The sequence below is a fragment of the Saccostrea echinata genome, unplaced genomic scaffold (genome assembly GCF_033153115.1).
Source record: "Saccostrea echinata isolate AGI-Se365-2 ecotype Australia unplaced genomic scaffold, CSIRO_AGI_Sech_v1 ptg000020l, whole genome shotgun sequence".
Classification (NCBI taxonomy): Eukaryota; Metazoa; Mollusca; class Bivalvia; order Ostreida; family Ostreidae; genus Saccostrea; species Saccostrea echinata.
The window spans coordinates 5,086,276-5,111,065 of NW_026889769.1; the positions used below are offsets into that span (position 1 = coordinate 5,086,276).

Consider the following 24,790-nt stretch of genomic DNA (forward strand, 5'->3'; position numbering starts at 1 on the left):
CAAAGTGTAAGACAATGATTAAATTTCTTTATTCAGTGGCAATGAACCAACTTTGGTTGCATGTATCCTTTGATCATAGTATTTTGGTCAACTTACATGTAGTCTGGTTAGAAAAGAAAAAAAAATATACATACTCAACGTCTTAATTAACTGCACTGGGACACATGTACGATATCATTTAGCAATCATTATTTGAATTCCTATTGACCATAATGCTGTTGATAAAAACTTATGTATGAATTAATTAAGATTTAAAAGAAATATACATTTGTATGATTTATCGTACATGTATGTCCATGTATAGTAAAATATGATGAAATATGATTCGCAATAAAAATTTCACGGCGATGTTCAAATTTTCAACAAAACCTCTCGGTTATTTTTCAACGGGGGTGAACATTTAAAGAGATTTGGAGTAAATTCACTGCCCAAAGGCATGGAGACAAAGATGACAGTATATTTTACTATACTTGGCTCCATGGCTAATTGTTATGGTGTATAAATATCAACATGGACGTCTGACGTTTTATGACCACTGACAGTGTCGGTAAAGACTTGCACGAGAAAGCACTGGATAGTCCTGTTAACAATTTATGAAGAATTGTCCTGTCGTCCAGCGCATCTTACAAGAATGTTGTTAATATCACCGTCCAGCGAAGGGTTTCATTGAGCATGTTCATTGTTGAGGCAGGGCCTGGTACGTACCTTTGCAGAAGATCTACCGGAAAAGTACCTCATTCGATAATTGGTAATGTAATTTTTTCATAACTAAACTTCTATGCATTATCAGCATCTTTCTGTCGGAAAGCTTTAGAACATGATGGTGTGTATCTCTGCTCACATTGAAACTATTATACACGTATCTTGTAACATTTTGAGGATTACAAAAGAGCAACTGAAGGAGAGAAATGTGAATGTTTGGGTATTTTTGTTTATTCTGCATTCATTGTTATATGTCTAAATGTAAATATAAATGCGTATTAGATCTAAATGATCTACAGTTAAGAACAGGAAGCACTAATCAACAAAACTCGGCAATGTCCTAAATACTAGTATTTAACACGCATTTATATTTAGTTATTTTTAAATAAGAAAATTTATAGTTTCTGAAAATTATAGTTATTCTTAAAATAAGTAAGAAAACTTAATCTTTGATAACTAAGACAAACATTATAGTAAATCTTTCAAGAGCTAGAAAAATATTATAGTTTTTCTTCTATAACACAATGTACCAGGTAAGTTTTTTAAATCATGAAAACATTCTTCAAATAACCAGGAAAACATTATGGTTATTCTTCAAATAACCAGGAAAACATAGTTATTTTTTAAATAACCAGGAAAGCATTATAAAGGAACATAACTTGCTGTACAAAATAGACTTCATTCAGCTGTAACAGATATACTAAGGAAGGTTATAAAATAGCAAAGGAAGGGGTATATCTAAGACAGGGATAAATACTATAAATAGCAGTTAAAAAGGTGTCAGTAGAAAATGGTTATCTTAATGTACACTGTATAATTTTTGTACAAAAAGAAGTGGAACCAGTAGAATTTAGGGGAACCTGATGTGGCCCATATGTTCCATTCAGATATTTTGTTCTGTTTAAATATATTGAATTAATTCCTGTACAATGTAGTATTTTATTCATATTGGCAAATTTTCGTGAGTCCAATTTGTGTGATTTTTTTTAAAGGTTGAACCACCAACCCCATCCCACCTTTCAAAACAAGCAAACAAACTTTGATCAGGACTAAAAATAGATGTCACGTTTACAGACAGATCAATATCCTCCAATGAAGACAATTACCTTTTATATACAACCATGTTTATTGTTGGTTTATGACTGTTATTGTTACATTTATGACCTAAAACTATGATCATAATACTTCCCCCAGACTATAAAATCTATTTCATAACATTATATATATAAGGTTAATATCCTATCTAATAGCATAAAGAAATAATACATGGGAAAAAGTGTACAAATTATAAACACTAAGGAGGGATTTGTAATATCAAATCAGAAGGTATAGTTGCATGCATTCTTTCAATAAACATATTTATGAATTTTGTAAATTAGGATAATGTTGGGGTGCAACTCTGTAACCTGCATTGTCAGATTTTTGAAGGAGTCACTACACCATGACCTATATAAACGTGTCAGTAATCTGAATGTAGAGAGGTTTAGTTGGAGAACATTATAGTCAGGAAACATGCAATTAAATTTCTAAGGCCTAAAATCAAAGTCTGAAATTGCTATCCATAGCTGTTTGTAAAAGAAAAAAATATTACCAATGTTTAAGGTTTACTTTTGACTGTATGTTTATCTGTTTTTGAGCTAAGTTAGCAATATAGTCCTGCAATTATATGATAATATTTCCAAGGAAATGTAGCTGGATTTGTGGTTTAGAAGAAAGCATTAGAATATTGTTGAACTTACAGAAAGCAGGATGGGGAAAAGTAACTTTTGAAAATTCAAGAGTAATGGTCCTTAAATAAAACTGACTATTTGCCATCTTCAAATAATCACTCGTTTTTAATAGTGCTACATGTATTTTACAGGCAAAGGGGAAAAATTTCAAAGTCCCTGAATTTACAGTCATCTGTAGGAACCAGGAAAGGGGAATGGACCCCAATCCCCACCCCAACCCCCAAATTATTTTGCAAGTAATTTACAATAGAAAATCAAAGCTGATTTACATTGTATGTTATGAAATCCAATATGCATAGTTGCCATTGTGCCCTCTACTCATCAAGAAATATTTCTGTTTGGTTATGATTTGATTGTGCTTGTGTCCAACCGACAGCTCTTCCTGTTGTAAAAGAATTATGCAGGTTGATGGTTGTTTTTTTTACCTCTCCCCCCCCCCCCCCCCCCAAAAAAAAAAAAACACACAAACCAGACAGGCCTGGTCTAAGCTCAATCTTTTAATTTTGATAGTTTTGACATGTAATATTTGGTGGACTCTTTGATTTTTTTCTGGATTTGTAAATTTTTCTTTAGACCTTAGCTAGACCATTAATTGTTTACCCCCAGAAAAATCCTTATTTATACTAGGATACTTATAGCCCCCTTATCATCCTTATTAGCAGTGTCATTTTCAGTTGCATGAATAATTTGCAGGCTTTGAAAATTTGGAGCATGTACTTGCATAAAATGAAATGACACGATTAATCACCTGTGCTAACAAGGTTGTTAAACTGTACGTGGATCGAGGCTAAAAACTCTAATACAATGTATATTCAACATTCAGGTAAATTTTGTAACAGAAAAAGATTTAATGCATTTAATGTAGTTTTTCTGCTTCCATTTGTCACCTGTTTGTAAATCATAAGAAATGGGATGTTTGAGACCTGACAGGTTCTCTGTTGAATATTTTTCTACATGAAATTTTACTTTTTCTAACATTCCTCCAGATGATATAATACATATAGCTATAAACCCTCAAGGGATTAATTAAATTACTCACTCGTGTTTTAGCCTATAAACTGTCTCTCTCTCGGTAATAAACAACTTATTTTTCATGGAATACCACTTTTTTGTACAGTAAACAGGTAAATTATGATTTTGTGATAAACATGGATTGCTTTTATATAATTAATTAAAATATGGAATTCTAATCTCAAATATATTCACATTTCTAAAGCATGGAATGAATGTGAAAATTACCAGTATAATAGAATGCAACATTTTAATATTTTCTCTATGTTAATAACTATTGCAGCTGATCTTTGAGATTGATTAATGAAGTTATTCTAGAGTGAACTTGATCTGAATCAAATCAACTGGTAAGTTGCATTGTGTAGAATTTTAGATCTGAATTACATCAGAAGAGTTAAATCATAAGAGTTTTTCAAATGACTTATCTTGAAATCTCAAATGTCGAAGGGTTAATTGATAAGAATTTGTTTAAGGTTCATTAACTCCCTGACAAGAAAGATAATTCTCACTGACATAAATAATTATCTATCATTTTCTTTTATAAAATTCTCAAGCCATTTCAGTTGAATTTTCCCCCAAGGTATGCTGAAATGGTGTGCATTTTAATTTAATAAATTAGATTTCTTTTAGAAAATCATTCATTAAAACAAAATTGTACATGGGTGAACAGGGGGACGATGAATAAGTTCAAGTATTCTGTCACAATTTGAACTTACATCATGAAAATTTAGATGTCTTCCTAAGATTTAACGTATTCTCTTGAAAGGCTTTCATATAAGCTTCCACCCATGTCAGCTTCAATCTGTAATGATTTAGCATCCCTGAGACTCAGACTTCATTTGAAAAATAAAATTCCACAAAAACAACAGTCTGAAGACCTTTTCTAAAACCTGCAAGATGTGATACTTATGATGTACTGTAAAATCAAGTTGTTTTAGTAAATCAGATCTTTTAATCTTACAAAGCTGTAGTGTTGGGTTTTGGTCTTTAATTCTCTTGGATTGATTATATTGGGATAAATATCTGGTTTATACATGCATAGGGTTGTCCCTAAGAATTAAAATAGCAGGGAACATTAAAAAAGTAAAAGGGGGTCTGGGGTTCGTCCCTTAACAGGGGATTGAGGGGCAATACCAGAGTAAGCAGGGGATTATGTCATTATAGGCACAAACTTTAAGGTACATTTAACTTTTGTTGTGAATGGTAGGCAAGAGTTGTCTCCCCTGATTTGAAAATAATTCATAACTCTCTCCTATAGGTAAAAGTGTTGCACTGTGTAACCAGAGTGTGTTTATGTGGTGTGATTACATCTTAAAAACGTATTTCCTCACTTCTGCGCATTTCTTTTGATATACCTTTTAGTTGTTTATAAAAGTAAATATGAAATTGTCATTTCACAATACACACCCCATGCTGGGGCTTACTGTACTGTGATTGACATATTTGTAGTAAGAATAGATGGATGTGAACTTTAGTACTTCAGTCACTGCATGTGTGAGTTGGGATAAGCTAATTAGGCAGGCGATGTGGTACATGATACTTGAGACTATTATTTTGCATGGGTCTCCTCTCTTATCATGACTGCCACAACCAACACTCTGGTGATGATAGGGATGTCACAGAGAGCTCCTTTAATTTGTGAGGAGGACCATATCATCGAGGATTTCAGGTATCATTTTTCTGAGATTTTCCTTGTTAGTTAGGGTCAGAAAATGAAGGTGATATGGTAATCTTTATATATCTGAGTTTACTTCTTTGATCTCTTTTGACCTAGTTACTAACAAGGAAATTGAATTGTTAATGTGTCTCTAAGGAAGGTCAAGATTTTCAGTAGAAAAAATGAAAGAATGTGTGTTTACAGATAATGGAATTCAGGAAAAAAAGGAGTATCTTTATTAATACATAATGTTTTACTACTATAGCTATTATATGTAGAGTATTGTATCAATGTTGCCTCTGTGTGTGCAATGGGTGTATCAGCTTCTACTCACAATTTGTGAACTATATCAGACTTTCTTGTCCTCCAGGTCCTGGGGATGGGGGTGGGGGTTATCTGATAAAGCATAGAGACCAAATAGGGGAGGGAACTGGGAACATCCCCCTTCTTCAATGATTTTAAAAAGCCTTAGCTGTTTGTTTTCAAATATCCTGTTAAACTGTACAACTATGAGCACTTGTCTGTTATGTGGAATGAACAGTAGTTCTAATGGGACAATTTCCTCTCTTTAAAATTGTTTTTTAATGAACAAAGATACTAGTGTATAACAATGGAACAACATTCTATTCATCTCTAGAAGTGTAGCAGACATCAGCAATAGTTTTTCCTAAACTTTAGTGTTAAATACTGAGAGAATTTTCACCATCATCTATACAAATTTAAGGTTTTATAGGTTCCATAATTTGTGCAAGCTAGTTACACAGGACAGGCTCTCTTTCAAACCCAGTTCATTTTTTCACATTAAGACACAAGGATTACCTGGAGGCAGAAAACTAAATGTTCCATGTCAAACCTGAGTTCCTGAATTTTTTTAAAGGCTCATTATTAAGGCTTGCAGACTTTCTTTAGATGATTACAAAAGTATATGGAGATAGAGAAAAACTGGTAGTGAAGGAGCAGATTTTATGGAACCTAGTTTTCTCCCTTTGCATAACTGATTTTCTTCAAAGTTTGTCTTAGAGTGATTAGTATTTGTGTTTTATGTCAACCAATCAAATGCTGTGTGGATCATGGCAACTAATCTAGGAGGGTTACTTGTCTGGTTTCAGAACTAATTAAAATGTTGAAGTATACTGTAAAATCACATATTTTTGTGAGGTCATATTTTCAGGGTTTGAGGAAAAATTATTGGTTTATGGGGACTTGATTTTGTGGATGGAGAAGACTGTTCACACAGACAGAGAAGTTATGAATATGAAATTTTACATTTTGTGGTGGACATGAATTTGTGGGTATCTTATCTTTTTTTACATATCAATGGTACATACATATTTATAAACCAAGACCCAAGTACCTGTGCTTGGTGTCAAAGAAAAAACATGATGTCCATGGACCTAACCTTGCTACTAAAATAAAACAGTCAATTAAATCTGAAATGATTCCATCACTTAGTGATATTGTTTTCTTATTTATGTAAAAATTTCATGAATTTTTAAAAGCAGTGAAGAAAAATCCCTCCAGGAGCTCCTTAAGTACTTGCTAGCTAGCCTGGGTTCCTTGAACATGTTCTAAAGAAACAAAAATACAGTCAAACCTCATTATCTCAAACTCAATGGGACCAAGAAAAAACTTTGAGACATCCGATGATTGGAGAAATACAGGGTAATGTACTTAAAGAATAAGGGGTTGGGACTTCCAGATCACTTTGACATATCCAGGGTATTCAAGATATTCATGTTCAAGATACCAAAGTTCAACTGTATAAAGACTAACTGTGTGGGAGTGAGGCAGCATGTAGCAGGTTCTGGAAGTTGAAATGCGAGAACTATTATTTAGGACTGCTTCAGTGTGCAGCCTCAGTGTAAATTTGGGTCATCTGAGCCAAAGGCTCATGTGAGCTTTTCTGGAAGAAATTTGTCTATGGTCTGTCATTACCACTGTAAACTTTTCATAATTTGCTCTTGTTCTCAAGAATCACTGGGCCAGTTTCAACAAAACCTGGCACAGAGCATCCTTAGGTTAAGGGAATTTAAGTTGTTCAAGTGATGGGCCAAACACTCATTTAAAGGAAGATAATTAAGAATTAGTGAAATTTGAAATGACATCCTTTAATTTGAAAATCTTCTCAAAAAGCCACTTGGCCAGAAAAGATGAAGCTTATGTACTTACCAAAAATTCTATTATTAATCTGATCGAAATTTGTGTGGTGTCTGTTGTCGTTGTCATTGTAAACTTTTCACAATTTCATCTTCTTCTCCAAAACTGGGACAATTTCAACCAAACTTGGAACAGAGTATCCTTGGGTAAAGGGAATTCAAGTTTGTTCAAATGAAGGGCCATGCTCTCTACCAAGAGGAGGTAATTACAAATCAGTGAAAAATTAATGGCATCTTTTAAAAATCTTCTTCTCAAGAACCACTTGGCCAGGAAAGATGAAACTGCTGTTGAATCATCTTCAGGTAGTGTAGATTCAAGTTTGTTCAAACATGACCCCCGGGGGTAGGGTGGGGCCACAATGAACAATCAAATTTATGCATAGGAGTATATAGGAAAAATCTTTAAAAATCTTCTTCTCAAAACCACTCAGTCAGGAAAGATGAAACTTATGTGGAATCACCCTCAGGTAGTGTTGATTAAAGTTTGTTAAAATCATGACCCTGGGGGGTAGGGTGGGGCCACGATGGACATCAAAGTTTTGCATAGGAATATATGGGAAAAATCTTTAAAAATCTTCTTCTCAAGAACAGCTAAGCTATGATAGGTCATATTTATATGGAAGCATCCTCAGAAAGTGTAGATTCAGATTTGTTCCAATCATGACCTGCAGGGTGTAGGGTGGGACCATAATGAAAGTTCATTCTTGTAGGGAAAAAAGTCACAGTTGGTCAAAGAAATATGTAAGCATCTTTAGTTAGTGAAGATTCAATTTTGTTCAATCATACCCCCCTTTTAGGGGTAGGTCAGGACCACTTATGCATTAAAGCTTTTCAATACTGAACTGATTTTTGCTTTTTTCCTAGCCACAGTGTTCAGGTTAGTCCGAAATATCTGACGTTTTCCAGGCTTTATTTCACAATTTTGATATTTTACGTGCCAGGAAAACGTCAGAACCGGCGCCATTACAAAAACTGGAAATTTCACCGTCTCCAACCGGAGCTGATTTTCGATACTTGCAAACTGAATTAAATTGCAGAACTTACTATTCATCAGTACCACAATGCTTCTACTACTCACCAATACCGATGAAAAAAAAATATCTCTCCACATTTCGATTTGGTCTTGCAAGATTTTAAAATGCACGAAATGAAAAGAAAACTCGACCGTCTGGTAAAATGTTTTCACCAGATTGTATATTTCATAAACAAACCCACATAAACGATGTTGGTGAGTACTAAAGGCATTGTACTATAAATAAGTTGTGAATTCAGCATTTAATTTGGTTCGCAAGTATCGAAAATCAACCCGAGAATGCCTCCTCCAGTTGGAGGCGGCGAATTTCCAGTTTTTGTAATGGCGCCGGTTCTGACGTTTTCCTGGCACGTAAAATATCAAAATCGTGAAAGGAAAACGTCAGATAGTTCAGACTATGTTCAGGTGAGTGATGTGGCCCATGGGCCTCTTGTTAATCTTGAATAACCCAGTAAGAGGTATCAGGTAACTGCAGGTACATACATTCAGAGGTATAGAAGTAACATTTACCCTGGGTAAATATCATTGAAATGTAAATTAAAATTGTTGGACTTTTAATAAGTTGATGGTTGGAAGATGGGTTTCATTATCTATTTATTTATTAGGAAGGTAGGTAACTCAGCTGATCCTATTGATGTTTGGTGTTAGAGTCTTCACTAAGGAAGTTTTTGTTTGATAAATGCATTAAAATATAACCTCATTCTTAAGAAGAATCGAAACAAAATTTCCTTGATAATTTTTTTTTTTCATTTTTGTTATCAGGAAATTGTTATGAGAGAGAGTCAGAGAGAAAGAGGTGTGAGAGAGATTAATTGAAGGTAAACCGAAGCTTTTACATTTGAGGCAGCTTGATATTGTGCTGGGGAGATATACACCAAATCTTATATGTATATAATCCATCCATTAAACTTATTTATATTTTGTCTTTGAAATGATAAATTGAATTTTTTTGTTTGTTTTTTTTTTAGCCCCTCCTCTTTTGCAACAAGTTCATTTATTTGCTCAAAACCATTTCAAAACATATGGTATGAGGAGAATGTACAACATTTACAGTGCATAAATTCAGGTCAGCAGTACAAGTACATGAAATACTAAGGCAGGGATTGTGAAAGAAATAAAAAGGAAATGATAATTACATGTATAATAATGATAAGGAAAAAATCATGGAGGACATACTAAATCATATAGCTTTGAAATATACATACATAGTTTTATCAAAGCCTAAGCAACCTAGCTGTTTTGCCATCAGATCCGAAAATTTAGGTGCATTTGGTTTTACAAAATAGTTTTCGTTAACATATTTCTTCCAGAAACATATTTACAATCTGAATCAGTATTTATCATTTTAAAATGCTTTGACCATATCATCACATATTGCTTAAATAAATCCACCCACGCAACCTTACTTCTGTTTTTCATAATGTTATCACCCAGAAAATGTACATCATCAGAATCATCAGAATTTAATCCGTTTTTGATTCATTAGAAGCTAGTATATTATATTGGGTGATAAATCCACAAAATTTGGTGTAATTAAAATGGTTTTCAATTCCAAGGATGTTTATAAGGTTAAAAATTTCAGCGTTTTCGAACGTGTTGATTCAGTGTTGGTGCATTTTGCTGGAGTCTGTTCTCCCGTGCCCCTCTAAGTCTCAGTGCAGTTGGGAGTGGATCCAGGGTGCACTCTCTTGGATGGTTGGTTCCCCCTTGGTGTAAATGGGCTATCGTGTGTCCTGTATTCAAAGTCTTTGAAATATATTAATTTTGCCACTATGTTCCATGGCCAATCACTAAATTCACAGTACTTTCTCATTCTGTGGACCTGCTCAAAAAATATATTGTAATCGATCTTGAATTTCTTGTGTAAGAAATTTTGTAGTACGCATACCTCCTCTGTATCTTCTCTATACTCTGGTAAAACTGAGAAAACTAAATTGTCCCTGATAGATCTTGCTTTCAGGTCAATGATGGAATCTATAATATTGGAATTCTCATTACATATTGACTTAAGTTCCCTTTCTGTCTGTCTGTGTGCTGCTCTGTGCTCAGAGTTTGATCTCTCAGGGTCTTTTTGGTTAACCTCGGGCTGCCTCATGGTCAGTTCTGCAGATTCCTTAACAGAATCAATTACAAACCCTAGGGTGCTCACATTTTGACTCCAGATCTTTGAATTCGGTTCATTCAGTTTTTATTTCGGAGTCCAGATAGTTCACTTTTGTCTTCAAATTTGGTCGCATTACTTTGAAAAACACTTAAATGGGACATTTTTTCCCAGAGAAATTTTCAGAATCAATTACAAAAGTTAGAATTTTCTTCTCTTTGTAATGTTTCCTTGATTAAGAATGTATACTGTATAATTACATGTATGATACTGTGTTCAAGGGAATTAACTCTTAATTTATCTTTAACCAACACACAAATCTCACACTGTGACACAATGTAAATGATAAGCATTATAGATTAATTTGAGTATTAATTTATATAAATGATGTTGACTCAATGTTATGCATAAAGATTCTCACTAAAGAAAGTGATGGTATATATCAAACCTATAAGTTATGCATAAACTGCATGAGTTTATATATATATGCTGGTACATGCATGCATATGTATTTTATTTAACATGTACCATTAACCTATGACATTTTAGAAAAAAAGTAAGAGTGAAAAAAAAACTTTAAAACAAAAGATAAATGTAGAGATATTTTGTGAAAATTTTGCCCTACAGGTACAATATTAAAGCACTTGAAACACCTGAGCATTTCAGGCTTGTAAAGAATGACCTAAAGATAGAACTAGCATTTAAATCACTCAGGTGTAGAAAAATGAAATCTTCTCCAATACATAATATATAAACCTCTGAGCTGTGTTACAGGACTTGTGTACAATCATGGCTGACTTGGTGCAAAGATTCGGTCAAATTCTGAGTTGACCTTTAGTGTCTTATTTGGTTTTCTGATAGGGAGAATTTGTGTATTGAACCTGTCAATGGATTTGTTTACATGAACAGCTGAGTGGTAGCTAGTGTGGTGTGGTGTACTAGAGTGTCATGTGTTTTAATTCAGTTTGATTGTGTGTATCAGTCATAAAATATTTTATCAATATAGACAGGAAGGTGTGAAATATATTGACACTATAACTAGGAGTGAACTAGCTGTGTATACCAGACAGATGGCTTTTACGTGGATTGAATGCTAGCTTGCAGAACGATTGTGAATGTCATATGTTGTGAATTTGTTTAACTGATATGATTTTGAAATACACCATAGTTTTAAGAGAGTTGAACAAGCATACTTGCTTACACTGTTAAATTTTATTGTGTGTTTTCCTGCACAGTTCCTTGATCTTCTCAAAAAAAAAATTGATTGACAAGAAAACTACTGGAGGTGTACATGTGGCAGAGTTAAAAATAGCTCTGGATGGTTTGCAGTGTGTCCTCTGAATTCAGACTTTGGATATTATGTGCTCTCTGATCTTTCTGTTCCCTAGTTTCCTACAGGAAATTGTACTTAGCTCCACAATTGTCTAGTGACTTAACCTTGAAAAAGTGACTGTGCCAAATTTATCCATAATAAATTTTGTGTATTCAAAAATCTGTCATGCTTGGATTAATCATTACGCATTATTAACTGAGGAATAAAGTGGCCAATCTTAAGTGACTGATGTATTAATCAGAGGCTAAGTGGTTTTGTAGTACCAGTTCCTGCATAATAATATAACGTTACTGTTTGATGTATTATTATCTCGGGAGAGATAATATTTTCACTGATAAACTTTTGACAATTGATCATTGTGTGCTATTGTAAACCTTTCTAAAATGGATGCCACAGCTAAAGTAAAGGTTTCTCGTGATTATTTCATTAGTAAACAGAACACTGTGCTGTTACCCAACAAAGATTTTGGGAAGAGGAAATTCCTTCACCTTGGAAACAGCACTGGTAGCTTAAAATCACCAGGAAAAGAGAAATCCTTTGAAGGAGGGGGTATAGAAGAGACCACTACCCCCCAAGTTCTCACCATGAAGTCAGCCCTCAAACAGTGGATACACCCCCAAGACAAGCTTCTTACTGGACATATTGTGTACAATGTCAAGGTAAGAGGTCAAAGGTCATGCTTTAACAAGAATCTGTACTAAAAGGAACAATGGCCAACTAGTTCCTCTTAATAACAATTTATTGTAGCAGTTTGATGTCATAGCATGAACTTGAAATGTACATCATCAGCACAAAATTAAAACCTATGTTAGGGACTTGTGCCATCAAAGAAGCCATAACTATGGCTGCATGTTTATCATGCGGGGGAAAAGTATCATGATGTATCATGATATTTTAGAAAAATATGGCAATATATCATTATACATTAAGATTTTACATTCGTTGGTTTTTCCAAAATTGTCCTTTTTTGGGAAAGAATGTAGATTTCAGCGTTTCTTTTCTGAAAAAATTACACTTATAGTCTTTTTTTTCTTTCTGAAACCAAGATTAAAGCAAAATAAAGATTTATTTAATTTATTTAATTTAATTAATAGTTGTTTCCCTTTTTTCGTTTTTAATGCCAGAAAAAAGAAATTTGACTTTTCTTTTAGATTTTAAATGATTTAAAAAATTTAATTTTAAGACCAAAACATGCACAAATTACACTTCTGGAAAGTATTTTTAAAAAAATGATATATCATTTTATGTATCAACGTTTTAAATTGACCTCCTCTGCATCACACTACTTTGATTTACATGTATCAATGTATTGTTACACTGCTAGCCATGACACTAGCTGGGCTATGGTTTTTAAGGAAGCTCTCAACACTGCACACTAAATTAAGAGTTCTATTTGTAGAGTAGTTTTAAGTAGTGAGTGACCTAGGTTGATCATGCCTCCTTAAGGTCAAGATCTAGTGAATGAAAAGTGCCCACAGATTTCTCAAATTTGAGATACACATTCTTTTAATGATCCTTTACGAATATAGATTGGTAAAATAAGGTGTATCTGGACATAATTTTGGGGTAAACTCATCGGAAAAATATATTATAAACTGCCCATTTTCAATGAAGAATGAAGAAAGTCTGGTATAAATATGGGAGTTTTTTCCATCGCAGACTAAGGAAATGTATCAACATTGCCTACAGTCTCTCTGAAAACGTTTTTTTCATATCTTCTTGATCTCTACTTTAAAATGATATTAAACGGAATAAGGGTATCGGGATTACATTTGACATGGTTTCAAATTAATTCCATGAAAGTGCTTTATTTTCTACATAATTCTATTGAAGCCGTAAAGTACGGGAAAAATTAAGTTTAAATCAATTGTGACGTCATAATGAATCTAGCAACAAGAAGAAAGTCTAAACTCATTTACTAGATCTTGACCTTAAAAGGTCAAGATCTAGTAAATGAGTTTAGACTGTCTTGTTGGTGCTAGATTCATTATGACGTCATAATTGATTTAAACTTACTTTTTCCCATACTTTACGGCATTAACAGAATTATGCAGAAAATGATGCATTTTCTTGGAATTCAATTTTTAATCATGTCAAAAGGAACCCCGATACCTATATTCAATTTAATATCATTTTAAAGAAGAGGTCAAGAAGATATGAAAAACTGTTTTCTGAGAGACTGTAGGCAATATTGATACATTTTCTTTGTCTGAGATGGAGAAAACTCCCATTTTTATACCTGATTTTCTCTATTTTTCATTGAAAAGGGCAGTTTAAAATATGTTTTTTTGTTGATTTTATCTAAAAGTTATGTCCCGATACACCTTAATTTATTAAGCTATAATTGTAATTGATTATTAAAGGAATTTGTGTCGCAAATTTGAAAAACCTGTAGGCACTCTTTATTTACTAGATCTTGCATTGACCTTAACAATTCTAGGATAAAAAAAAGTCTTAATAAAATTATTTTATAAATGAGACATCCTAGAAAGATAATAATGATAACAAACTTACATTGTTATCCACCCAAATTACAAAATACATGTAGTAACACTAGTTTTAAGACCCCATCTCATCTGAGCTGTACGGGGCTCTTTACAAATCTTTGAGCTCAGAATTGATTTTTAAAGACATTTGTATCAAAAGAGAGGATATTTCATTAAAGCGACCTTTTTTTCTGAAATACTTTTTAAAGCCACTGTCAGAGACAAAAAAGCATTTAGCCATAGGGTGTATAACAAATTTAACCTTTTCATAAAGTGCATTGCAATTAAACTGAAATATGCATCTCGCTGAAAATCTCTTGTTGAGGCCAGATTGTGCATGTGTTAATTAAAGTACAGTGGTAATATACCATGGGATCCAAATGTAAATATTTCTAAAACTTATGTTATGCCCCTATCTGCAAAGGTTTTACAATATGTCATCAAAGTTATTATTTCATAGGTTACTCAGACTGTAGAAAAAAATCATACTAATTATATGTCTTGTTAAGTCATCAAAGAAGGCAACAATCTCTCTAGTTCATTGTTTTTCACCATATCTTATTAGGCATTAGTGAAGAAATCAAGTTTAACCTTATGACTATAAAAAGGTTACATTAAAAATTACATTTCCTTAAGGTTACTTGGAATCTGTATTTTTGAAAAGGTCATTTCATCCATTAATGGAAAAAGCTTTTACTGTATATTGTGATGATATTTTGCAGAAACAAAAAGTCCCTTTAATTGTTCTACTTTTTAATTTCAAGTATTTGAGCTGGAGCATAGCAATTACTTCACAGAAATGAAGAAGTCATGCATTTTCTCCTGCAAAAAATTTCAGTTTATGTTATGTGTACTGGATAGCATATAGATACTAGTATATTTATATCAGGATTAGGTGCTTTAAAGTGTCCCAATACATTTTGCATTGAAATATGCAAGGGGACTACCCTTTGATTCTGAAAGGGAGCAGGCTGGCAGATTTTGGAAATAAATAAGCTGTCCTTGAAAACATGTTAATAAATAATCTGTCCTCCTCTTGAAAGAAAATAGATAATCTGATCTTGACTGGTGGAACCTACCCCCCCCCCCCCCCTTCTACCTGTTTACTTTTTGACTGCAATTAAAATAATGATTTCCTGATATATTTTGACAGTTTTTGGGTGAATGTGAAGTAGACAGTGCCAAGGGTACAGATATAGTGAAAGATGCCATCAGAAAACGAAAGGTATGTCATCTGAAAAAAAGGCTCCATTGTGATCAGACAACTCATTTATCAAATGAATGATAACCTGATATATCATAAGGAAGATTTTTAATATTAACTCTAAGGTCTGTATGATAAATGTCTTGTTGAATTCTTTTCTTTTCAGTTTAACAAACATATACGTAAGGCAGAGGGACAGAAAACACCCCGCGTGGAGCTGACTATATCAGCTGATGGAGTAACAATTCAGGACCCCAAAACCAAAGTTAGTTCCCCTCCTCTCCCTCTCTCTACAAACTTTTTCTTCCTCCAACTTTTGATAATTATTACTGGTTTAAATTAATTTATTTATTTGAGCTTCATTATTGTAATCAATATAATAAAGGACTAGGGAGAATAAGGACTCTATTTTGCCCCTCTTATTCACACCTATATTTCTCTTTTATGGATGACAAATGTACATGTATGTCAATTCCATTGGTTGGAAAACTTTTCTCTTGATATTGATTAGTATATGTTATTACTGTCATGCACAGATGACAATATTCAGCTGTTTTTAACATCTATTCCAGGCCTGTATGCATCAGTACCCCCTGCACAGAATATCATACTGTGCTGATGACAAAACGGACAAACGAATGTTTACTTTTATTGCCAAAGCTGCAGATGCCAATAAGCATTACTGTTATGTATTTGGCAGCGAAAAGTGTGTAAGTGTTCTTAAAAGTGGTAGAGTTGCACATTGTAAAATAAAAGTATAATATATAAATGTGTATGTACATTATGTGTACGCATCATCAATCATCTGAGGTGAAGTCTCACTAATTACCGGTATATACTGCCTACATGTGCTGTATACATTTTAATTGAGACAGCAAGCATACAGAAATACATTTCTTGCTTTTGCTTGGTTTAATTTTAACTTTTATAATTCTGGCTCTCCTAACATCTGGACAGAGGAAGGGTGTTGTCAGGAGCATAGTAATTTTCATAAAATATATTTTCATTTTGTGCATCAAAATCTAGTAGTTAGACTGTCAAAAGATGGTAGACTTCAATGTTGTTCAGTACTATGTAAAGTATGCACGAGATTTTAATGTCTCTTTATACCTGTAAGCATGAAAACTCTCAACCCTTTAATATAAATACATTTACAGTATATTTTCAAAATCACTTTTTTCATAGGCAGAGGAAATAACATTGACCATTGGTCAGGCCTTTGATCTTGCTTACAGAAGATTCCTAGAGACTTCTGGACAGGATCTAGACACAAAGAAACAATGTCTTATGTTACAAAGAAAGGTAATCCAGAAATACATATGATGCCTTCAGGCTTATTATTATGATACTACGTGTAATATGATATTGTAAGCCATGTGAAAAGTTGCATTACCATTTAGCTATATAGTAAAACCTGGTTGTCCTGAACTTGATTTCTTCACGATCTTGCATGGACTAGGAAATGAATTTATTGGCAATTTTTCATTTCCACAGATATTTAAAGCATTTGTTGTAGAACGAATCTATCAACTAAATATCCTCTACTCCCTCTTCTAGTGCATCTTGATCGTACAAAATCATATTTTATTCAGTTTGCACGATCATTGAAGTGTTAATCTGGCATTATAGGTGCAGACACTAGAACAAGAAAATGCAGCTTTAAAAAGAAGGATTCAAGAACTAGAGAACCTGAAAGGAGTGGATCCAAACCAGAGGGTATGTTCTTTCATTATCATTTAGAGAATCAATAATTATGTCAGCTTGAGAGTTTCCTTCCAACCCTCAGATGCATGCAACAGAATGCAAACTGTAAATTTATTTCCTCAAATATTTATGTTTTATAATTTTTATGACCAAGCATCAAAGTACAGGTGCCCTTTAGCAATCACTGTGTCTGTCTGTGAACATGCACTTTTTGTGATGCAATAATTTAAGTACTTTTTAATCTGTATACTTGTATTACACCTATAAATACATAGGTAGAGGGTGTTTAAAGAAAGACATCTAGAGGTTTAGGGTTCTTTTGTTCAAAGATCAAGGTTAATTATAAAGATAATGCCTATAACTTTTCGCATTTATGATACATGGGATATGCAATAAATAGCATATTTTTTAACCTACAAACTTTATGTCTGCTATAAAGATTGAGAAAGGTTAGATGAAGACACCTGGGTATTCATGTATTTGTCAAAGATCAAGGACAAAGACTTTAATTATTAATATGTTTATTACTTTTTGAAACTTAAGCTTCACCGTCACAGGTGGAGGTTGATTAGAGGACAGCCATAATCTTTGGTGTCACTTATAAAGGTCAAGGTCAGAAGTGAAGATATTACACATACAAGTACAGTATATGTTATCTCTCACAGACTTCATATTTACTTCATAGTTCAGGAGAGCTGTTAGAGGAGGTCAAAGGTGAAAGCCAAAGTATTGATATGACCTTGTGGTGCATAAACTAAGATACATGTAATTATTAGCTTAAGGACATCATACTTTATAGGTAGATTAAGATGCCTTGAAAAAGTCACAGCATTCTCTATCCAGAGTTGTCTTCCGCTACGCTCACAACACCTCTGTCAACGCTCGTTGTACAAGATTCTTGTACAAATTTTAAACGGTGAAAATTTGAAATTTAAATAGTAATTAATTAATTTAATTATTGATAAAGATGATATTTCATCATTTATTTAAATCTATAAATCCCTCAAAACGACCTATTTTCAAAGTTTTAAGGGAACTATTTTGCGGAGTAAAAATTAAAATCCTAATTAAAAAATCCTTTTAAGATTTAATAAATTAAAATAAATAATGTTTTCCGATAAGAAATATAATTAAAAACGATTATTAATACAACTTTTAATCATTTACAATTTTTCCAAGAATCTTGTATAACAAGCGTTGACAGAGGTGTATGTGGGAGCGTAGCGGGAACGACAACTCTGGATAGAGAATGAAAGTCACAGCTATAAATTCACTTTTTTGAAGATCAAGGTCATAGCTAGGTCAAGATCATTATGATAACCATTGTGATGCAATAATATGGATAAATAGGTTAAGACTTTTGATATGGTATTACATGTTAAGGTAATGCAGTAACTCAAGAATGCAGGTAGCTTCAGACCTAGAAAGTATAAAGGAAGATTTGTGGTCATTCAATCAAAGGAGAAGAAAAATTGTATATTAAAACATACAGAGTTTATATTTTACATTTGATTATTGTTAAAAGCATTATGTGGAACTCGATCTGTATGATTTTGTCAGTATACCATTGATAAAATTAAATTTCAGTCAAGTAATAATTATCAATTTCATTCTTGCTTGTGTATAAGGGTTTTCATTGATCAAGAAAGTTAATATATCTAGAAATGTAAAGCACCCAAGGGCTCACAATTTCATTCTTGCAGATTTATGCAAATAGTCGTAGCCTTGAAATAGTTGAGGGTTCGGTCACCAAGGACTCGGACAATGCTGCACACCCCTCAGGTGTGACATTGGACCCTTCCAGTCCACCAGATGATAGTTCAACAGAAAATTTCTTTTTTAATGGCGTAAGAGTTCACTCTAGCTTTGAAAACTGCTTCAAGGCGTATAGCTTATGCAAACAGCTTTAGATTGTAGAGATAGAAGTACTGCACATCAGACACTATTTACCTCACTTGAGCTAGAGCTTCTGATTGAAATTTGTGTGTCATTATCAAGTTTTGAGAGTATTTTTGGCAAAAGGGTATTAATCAAAGTAATGAAAGTACTGAATAGAGATGACCTTTTCAGTTGGTTATGTGATATCCATCCCAAAATTATTTGACATATGCAGACACTTCTTTTAATTAAAAGAATACTTTAACAAAAACTCTTGATAAGCAAAAAAGAAAATGTCATTAGACATTAATCATTACAGTAAATTAGCTTTGTTTTCTACTGCATAGTTATATACTGGCAAAATTATTACGGGGGCACAACTGTATATTAGCTTTTTTTCCCCCTATTGTATAGTATAAAACTGGCAAAATCATTGATGGAGGGGCATGGCTCCAAGAAAAGTGTGGTTCATAGGCAGTGTGGTTCATAGGCCTTAATACATAGACTAATCTGTTTTTAGGTGGTGGTATTTTTAAAAATTAACATGATGTGGTACAGGTGTGTATTAATCCTGCACAGTTTCTGGTTTACACTCTATAATTACAATTATACTGATAGTTTGGAATTCCTGGATGTCAGGACTGACATTAGCAAGTCCAATAGTTAGGCCAAAATAAAAAATATGTTTGTTTCCCCTAACGCGACCGACCCAATTAAATTGCACCGACTGAAATGTTTTTTTAATATAAATTTATTCAAATATATTTTTTATTGTTCATCAAGTTAGAACTATAAAATACATTTTCACCAAAATCCGGTTTTTTATGAGAATGACCGATTTTGTTCTACAGTGATTTTCAATTGTTGGAACCAAAATGGTGCCCATAACATTGTGGTCTCAGAGGGTTCTTGTTATGAAACAATGGCGACGTATTCACCTTTTGCCTTTAGCCAACTCGAGATTTTAGGGTTGGGTTAGGGGAAACAAAGATATTTTTAATGATGGCCTTATATGCTTGCTGTATAGTTCTGTATCAGATTAAGGTTTATTGACCCTCTGATAAGAGACTTAACTCTCACTGTGATGAATAACTAATTCCTTGGGAATTTTGATTTTCTTTTTCTCTAAAGATATTTCAAATTGCATAATATATTGATGTGTACCGGATAAGTGTCTCCAAAGTTATTTGGGTTTGAAATATCAAAAAGGACTGCTAATTCCCAGGAAATAAGAATGGGTAAATTTTTGAAAATTTTTGAAAATTTAAGATAAGTTGTTTCTATTTATAAGTAAGATTTCTTTGGAAAATCATTATTCTAGCATTAAAGCAAAATTTTATATAAGTGATCAAAGTGATGATGATCCTAAAGTGTTAGAAAATTAGGAAAAAGTTTACTGAATTACTCAGTATTTACCATATTATTATACAAAAAAGTTAGGCTTATATCCCCATCTTGTTGTTTATCAGCAATAACTGAAAGACCAAACTATCTGTAAAAGTCCTCTTTTTCATAGTAACAATACTTTTTTTTCATTTTTACACACCCGTCTTAAGACGGGACGTATTATGTTTTAGCCTTCATGTCTGTCCGTCCGTCTGTTAGCTTTTTCGTGTCTGGCTCATAACTTTAATACTATTAGGCCTACAATTATCAAACTTTGTCAGCCGATACGTCTTGGGTAGAAGGTGTGTCGCGCATTAAAAGTAGGTCACTCTGACCTTTAATTAAGATGCTATGGCCAAATATGGAAAAATCCTGTCCGGCTCATAACTAGAAAACTATTAGACATAGAATCATCAAACTTGGCCAATTAATGCATCTTAGGTAGAAGGTGTGTCACGACCTATTTCAAGGTCACTGTGACCTTTAATTTAGTGAAATTTTTTTTAAAATCTGTGTCTCTATACTATTAAATTACACAAACCCCAAAAATGTAAGAATGTTGCAGTATCCTTATTAAAAAGATGTTAAATTAAGAAAATACTTATATTTTTTCATTATATACTTTACAGCAATCTATAACAAATGTAATGTTATAAGAGAAATTCCACCTCTCCCATGGGTGTAATCATGAAGCACTGGTCAAGGAGAATTTTGATAACAGAAAATTACATGTCAAATTAGAGAGAAATTAATGAGTTTAGTGTGAGGAACTAACTGGTAGAGCATCTCTGATCAAGCAGGTGTTATCTATATCTCCGGGGAATTGGGGAAAGGAATCAGTGTTGGATTAAAGGAATAAATGAATCTATTTGTCTTGCCTTTTAACTTTTAAAATGAATTTGGTGAAAAGTAAATAAAACTAACTTGATATTGTATAATAAACTAATTTGATACTGTGTAATATAATTAAAACTAATTATACCCGGGGGGGGGGGGGGGATATTGGAATCAGGATGTCGGTTTGTCTGTTTGTCAATATGAACTGCAGCTTAAAACCAGTCTAACATTAAATCTCAAAAAAATCATCAAGTATTTTTTTTTTAAAAAATGTTTGATGGTAGATAGATCCTACAAATCTAAGAGTCATGCAGTAACCTTATTAAAAATATTGCATCAAGATTACACAAGTTTTTGTTTCTTTATATAAATCTTTGTAACAAATTTAAAAAAATCTCTGTTTTCAAAGCAATGACATAAATATGCATTTTTATTACAATACAGACTATTAAAGCAGATAGTGCAGATCCATTCATCCCTTGGGAGTAATGAATGGACATGCATCCAGTTAAAGATTATAATTAATGAGTTCAATGTATAGGAAGGCTAGCAGTCTCAATCATTTCTGTTGTCTCTGATCAAGCAGCTCTTATCTGTATCCTTTGGGAATTAGACAGAAAAACTGCTTGTCAGTTTATAGCATATGTCATTTGATGGCCATGAGCCTTTTATTTTCAAAATTAATTTGGCATAGATTAAATTGATAAGACTATTTGATATTGTTTTATATGATATTTTTATTTAATTTTTTGAAAATATCAAATAAATATGAAAGATGGGGGGGGGGAGGGGGCTGCAGATGAACATTTGTCAAGGTCTAACACAACCAGTTGAGAAATTTATTATAATTAATGCCTGCACTACAGGAAATGTATAAACATCAAATATTATAAGGAATGGAAAAATCATGGAAATCTTTGAATTAAGGTTGACATGATTTTCTTGCACCCTAAACTGTTTAATTTATGATAATTGAACAATATTTGACGGGCGTATCATGCTGTGGTGGGGCACTTTATTATTTTTTCTGTGATTTTATAGACCAGTAAAGATCTGCACATTGTTACTAGGCATATTTCAATCTTGTAGAGTTCTTGTTTGTTATTGTGTTCAGAAACATTTGTGCAATTGTAATTCAAAATGATGTTATTTTATTTTTTATGACTACTGGTTATACGTATAACTAGACATAATATTTCAAAATTTTGTGAGTTATTGGATTATAAATCCATGTAGTTGTAAACAGAAATATCAAGTTTTCTTCAGAATGTTTTTGACTTTCTTCAACACTATTAACCATTCTAAGATTGGAGGATAATAGAGATAAAATAAAGTGATTATGCCAACAATAATTAACTTTTTTTCTGTTGGATAGTTTGCTCCACAGCCTTCAGTGGGAACTAGACTGGAGAACTTAATTTTGGACAAACCCGCTCAGACAAATGGTTCCTCCACCAGCAATGGATCCATGCCTGTTTCCCCTGGCAAGGGCCTCTGTATGTATATACTTAAAAATCTGGTAAATGCAAAAAAAAGTTTACCAACAGGAATGAAACAATTTGGCAAATGCTTTTTTATGTATTTTCAGGAATAATATTGATTGGCAAATGCCCATGTACTGTATACAGGATAATTTTCACTCCAAATACATGTAATTTTTGCCCCATTACACAAAAAAACTAGATTTTAGTTCACCCAGACATAGTTGTTGTTAAAGATGCATAATTCTTTCTCTGTTGAATACCCCTCCCTCACTGATGACAAGAGCAAAGGTGGTAAAATTAAAGGGGTTGAAAATTTTCATGAATAAGGTATATATGCATATGAAAAGACCTTTGCATGTTAACTGATGTAAATATAATTACTCTGTAAAGGCCTTTATATACATTAACATTTCTGTCCAAGTTATTTTTGCCAAAAGGAATGACCCCCTTCTAAGAGAGATCTCTGACATTGTTAAATCATTGTGTTTTATTATTAACAATTTTATGTACAATAATTTGTCTCAAGATTTAGTCCTGTACATTACACATAATTTGCTTGTTATTTATTTTCATATTTCTTATATCCTGTGTAAAATTTGCTATATATACTGTATTTTATTGGATTAATCTGATTTTCTTTTTAGTGTCTCCACCTCCGAGAAGTTCTAGGTCACATTTTCAACAATCACCTGCTAATACGTCAGGTATTTCAATAAAGTAGTTCTAATTAATCTTGGACAGAATGTTGGTTAAGATGGGTTATCATCTACATATTGTCTTCTTAGATACAGACAGATATTCAAAATTCATTATCAATTTTAATGATTTATTCAATAATAGTTCACTATAGTTTTTTTTCTCAAAGATGACTATTTTATAGTAAGACCAGCTTTTTATTTTCCACACAAATATATTTCTATTTCTTAAATGACCTTGTCTTGAACAGGGTCAGTGAACCCCTTTTCCTCCCCAGGATCTTCCAAGTCAGATGTGGACCCATTTGGTATGACAGCATTTACCCCTACAGGACCTGGATCCACCCCTCAAACCAGCACAGTGAGCAGTAGTGAAAGGGAGCTGATGGATATGCAAGTAAGATACAGATTTCATACCTTACTTGTTCTTATATGAAGTACATGCATAATGAAAAATATTTTTCATGTCTTTAATATTATTCTAGATAATGGTGAGGAATACTGATTAATGAGTTTAAACCTTTTAATACTGCTGTATCATACTTTTAGGTGGGATTTAGTGCTGGCTTGTCCTTTGGAACAGAAGACTTCTCATTGGCTGACTTTGACCCCTTGAATCAGAGTTCATGATGGGAGTGTGCCAATCAGAGCATTGATGTGATATATTCTACTATTTACCTAGTCCTTTATCACCTTGGTGTTTTTATGTGTGAATTCAGGTGTAAATAACATCGAAATACATAACTGCAAATATACTTAGTTTACCAAAGGTCATCATTATGAACATGTATATACTCATTCATGTAGGAGATCGACTCAAAGACTGCTTGAATTTTTAATTTAGATATTATATTTTTGTATGAATTTATCCTGAGTCCAAGAATAACAAAATAACTATTACTCTATGAGTTTAGTTAATTATACTTGTGAGGGGTATTTTTTATTGTAAAATAGGTGAAACTATACTTAAAATGCTATTCCATTTTGCAGAGCTTTGCAATATATACCTGGTACATGTATATTGGAATTCTTGTACACTAGAGTGTGTTATCAGAGTTATGTAATGTGAAGCTTAACATATGCAACTGTGGACTCTGCTGACTACTTCAATTCAACTAAATACTTAACTTTTTTTCAAAAAAGTCATTGTAATGTAATACACTTGCACAAGAATTCTGCATGTTATATTGTTATTATTGTTTGTATCATTTTACCAGTCAAATGTAATTTCAATATTAAATGCTTTCAGTCATTATTTCACATTATTGTTCATATGGTGGAGTGCATGAAATGCAGAATTATTTTTTTAAGTGGCAGTCAAATAAATTCACTGCAATGAAATCCAGCTTTTTGTTCATTCAGAGGGGATTTTGGATATCCATAAGAATCTTGT

The 24,790-nt window shown here is 32.9% G+C and overlaps 1 protein-coding gene across 2 annotated transcripts; it reads left to right on the top strand.

The window, feature by feature from the left end:
• Positions 1-4,918: 4,918 nt before the first annotated feature.
• On the top strand, positions 4,919-24,726 carry LOC133189974 (PTB domain-containing engulfment adapter protein 1-like). Of its 2 annotated transcripts, XM_061325427.1 has the most exons (12): positions 4,919-5,112; positions 12,154-12,382; positions 15,363-15,434; positions 15,580-15,678; positions 15,986-16,123; positions 16,599-16,715; positions 17,043-17,129; positions 18,821-18,964; positions 22,594-22,714; positions 23,347-23,406; positions 23,649-23,794; positions 23,947-24,726. In XM_061325427.1, the coding sequence occupies exons 1-12, from the start codon at positions 5,021-5,023 to the stop codon at positions 24,025-24,027; spliced, it is 1,386 nt and encodes a 461-aa protein (XP_061181411.1). In that variant the 5' UTR covers positions 4,919-5,020; the 3' UTR covers positions 24,028-24,726. The 2 variants fall into 2 exon arrangements, with proteins under 2 accessions (XP_061181411.1, XP_061181412.1); XM_061325428.1 differs by lacking the exon at positions 18,821-18,964 and having other exon boundaries at positions 4,921-5,112.
• Positions 24,727-24,790: the final 64 nt, after the last annotated feature.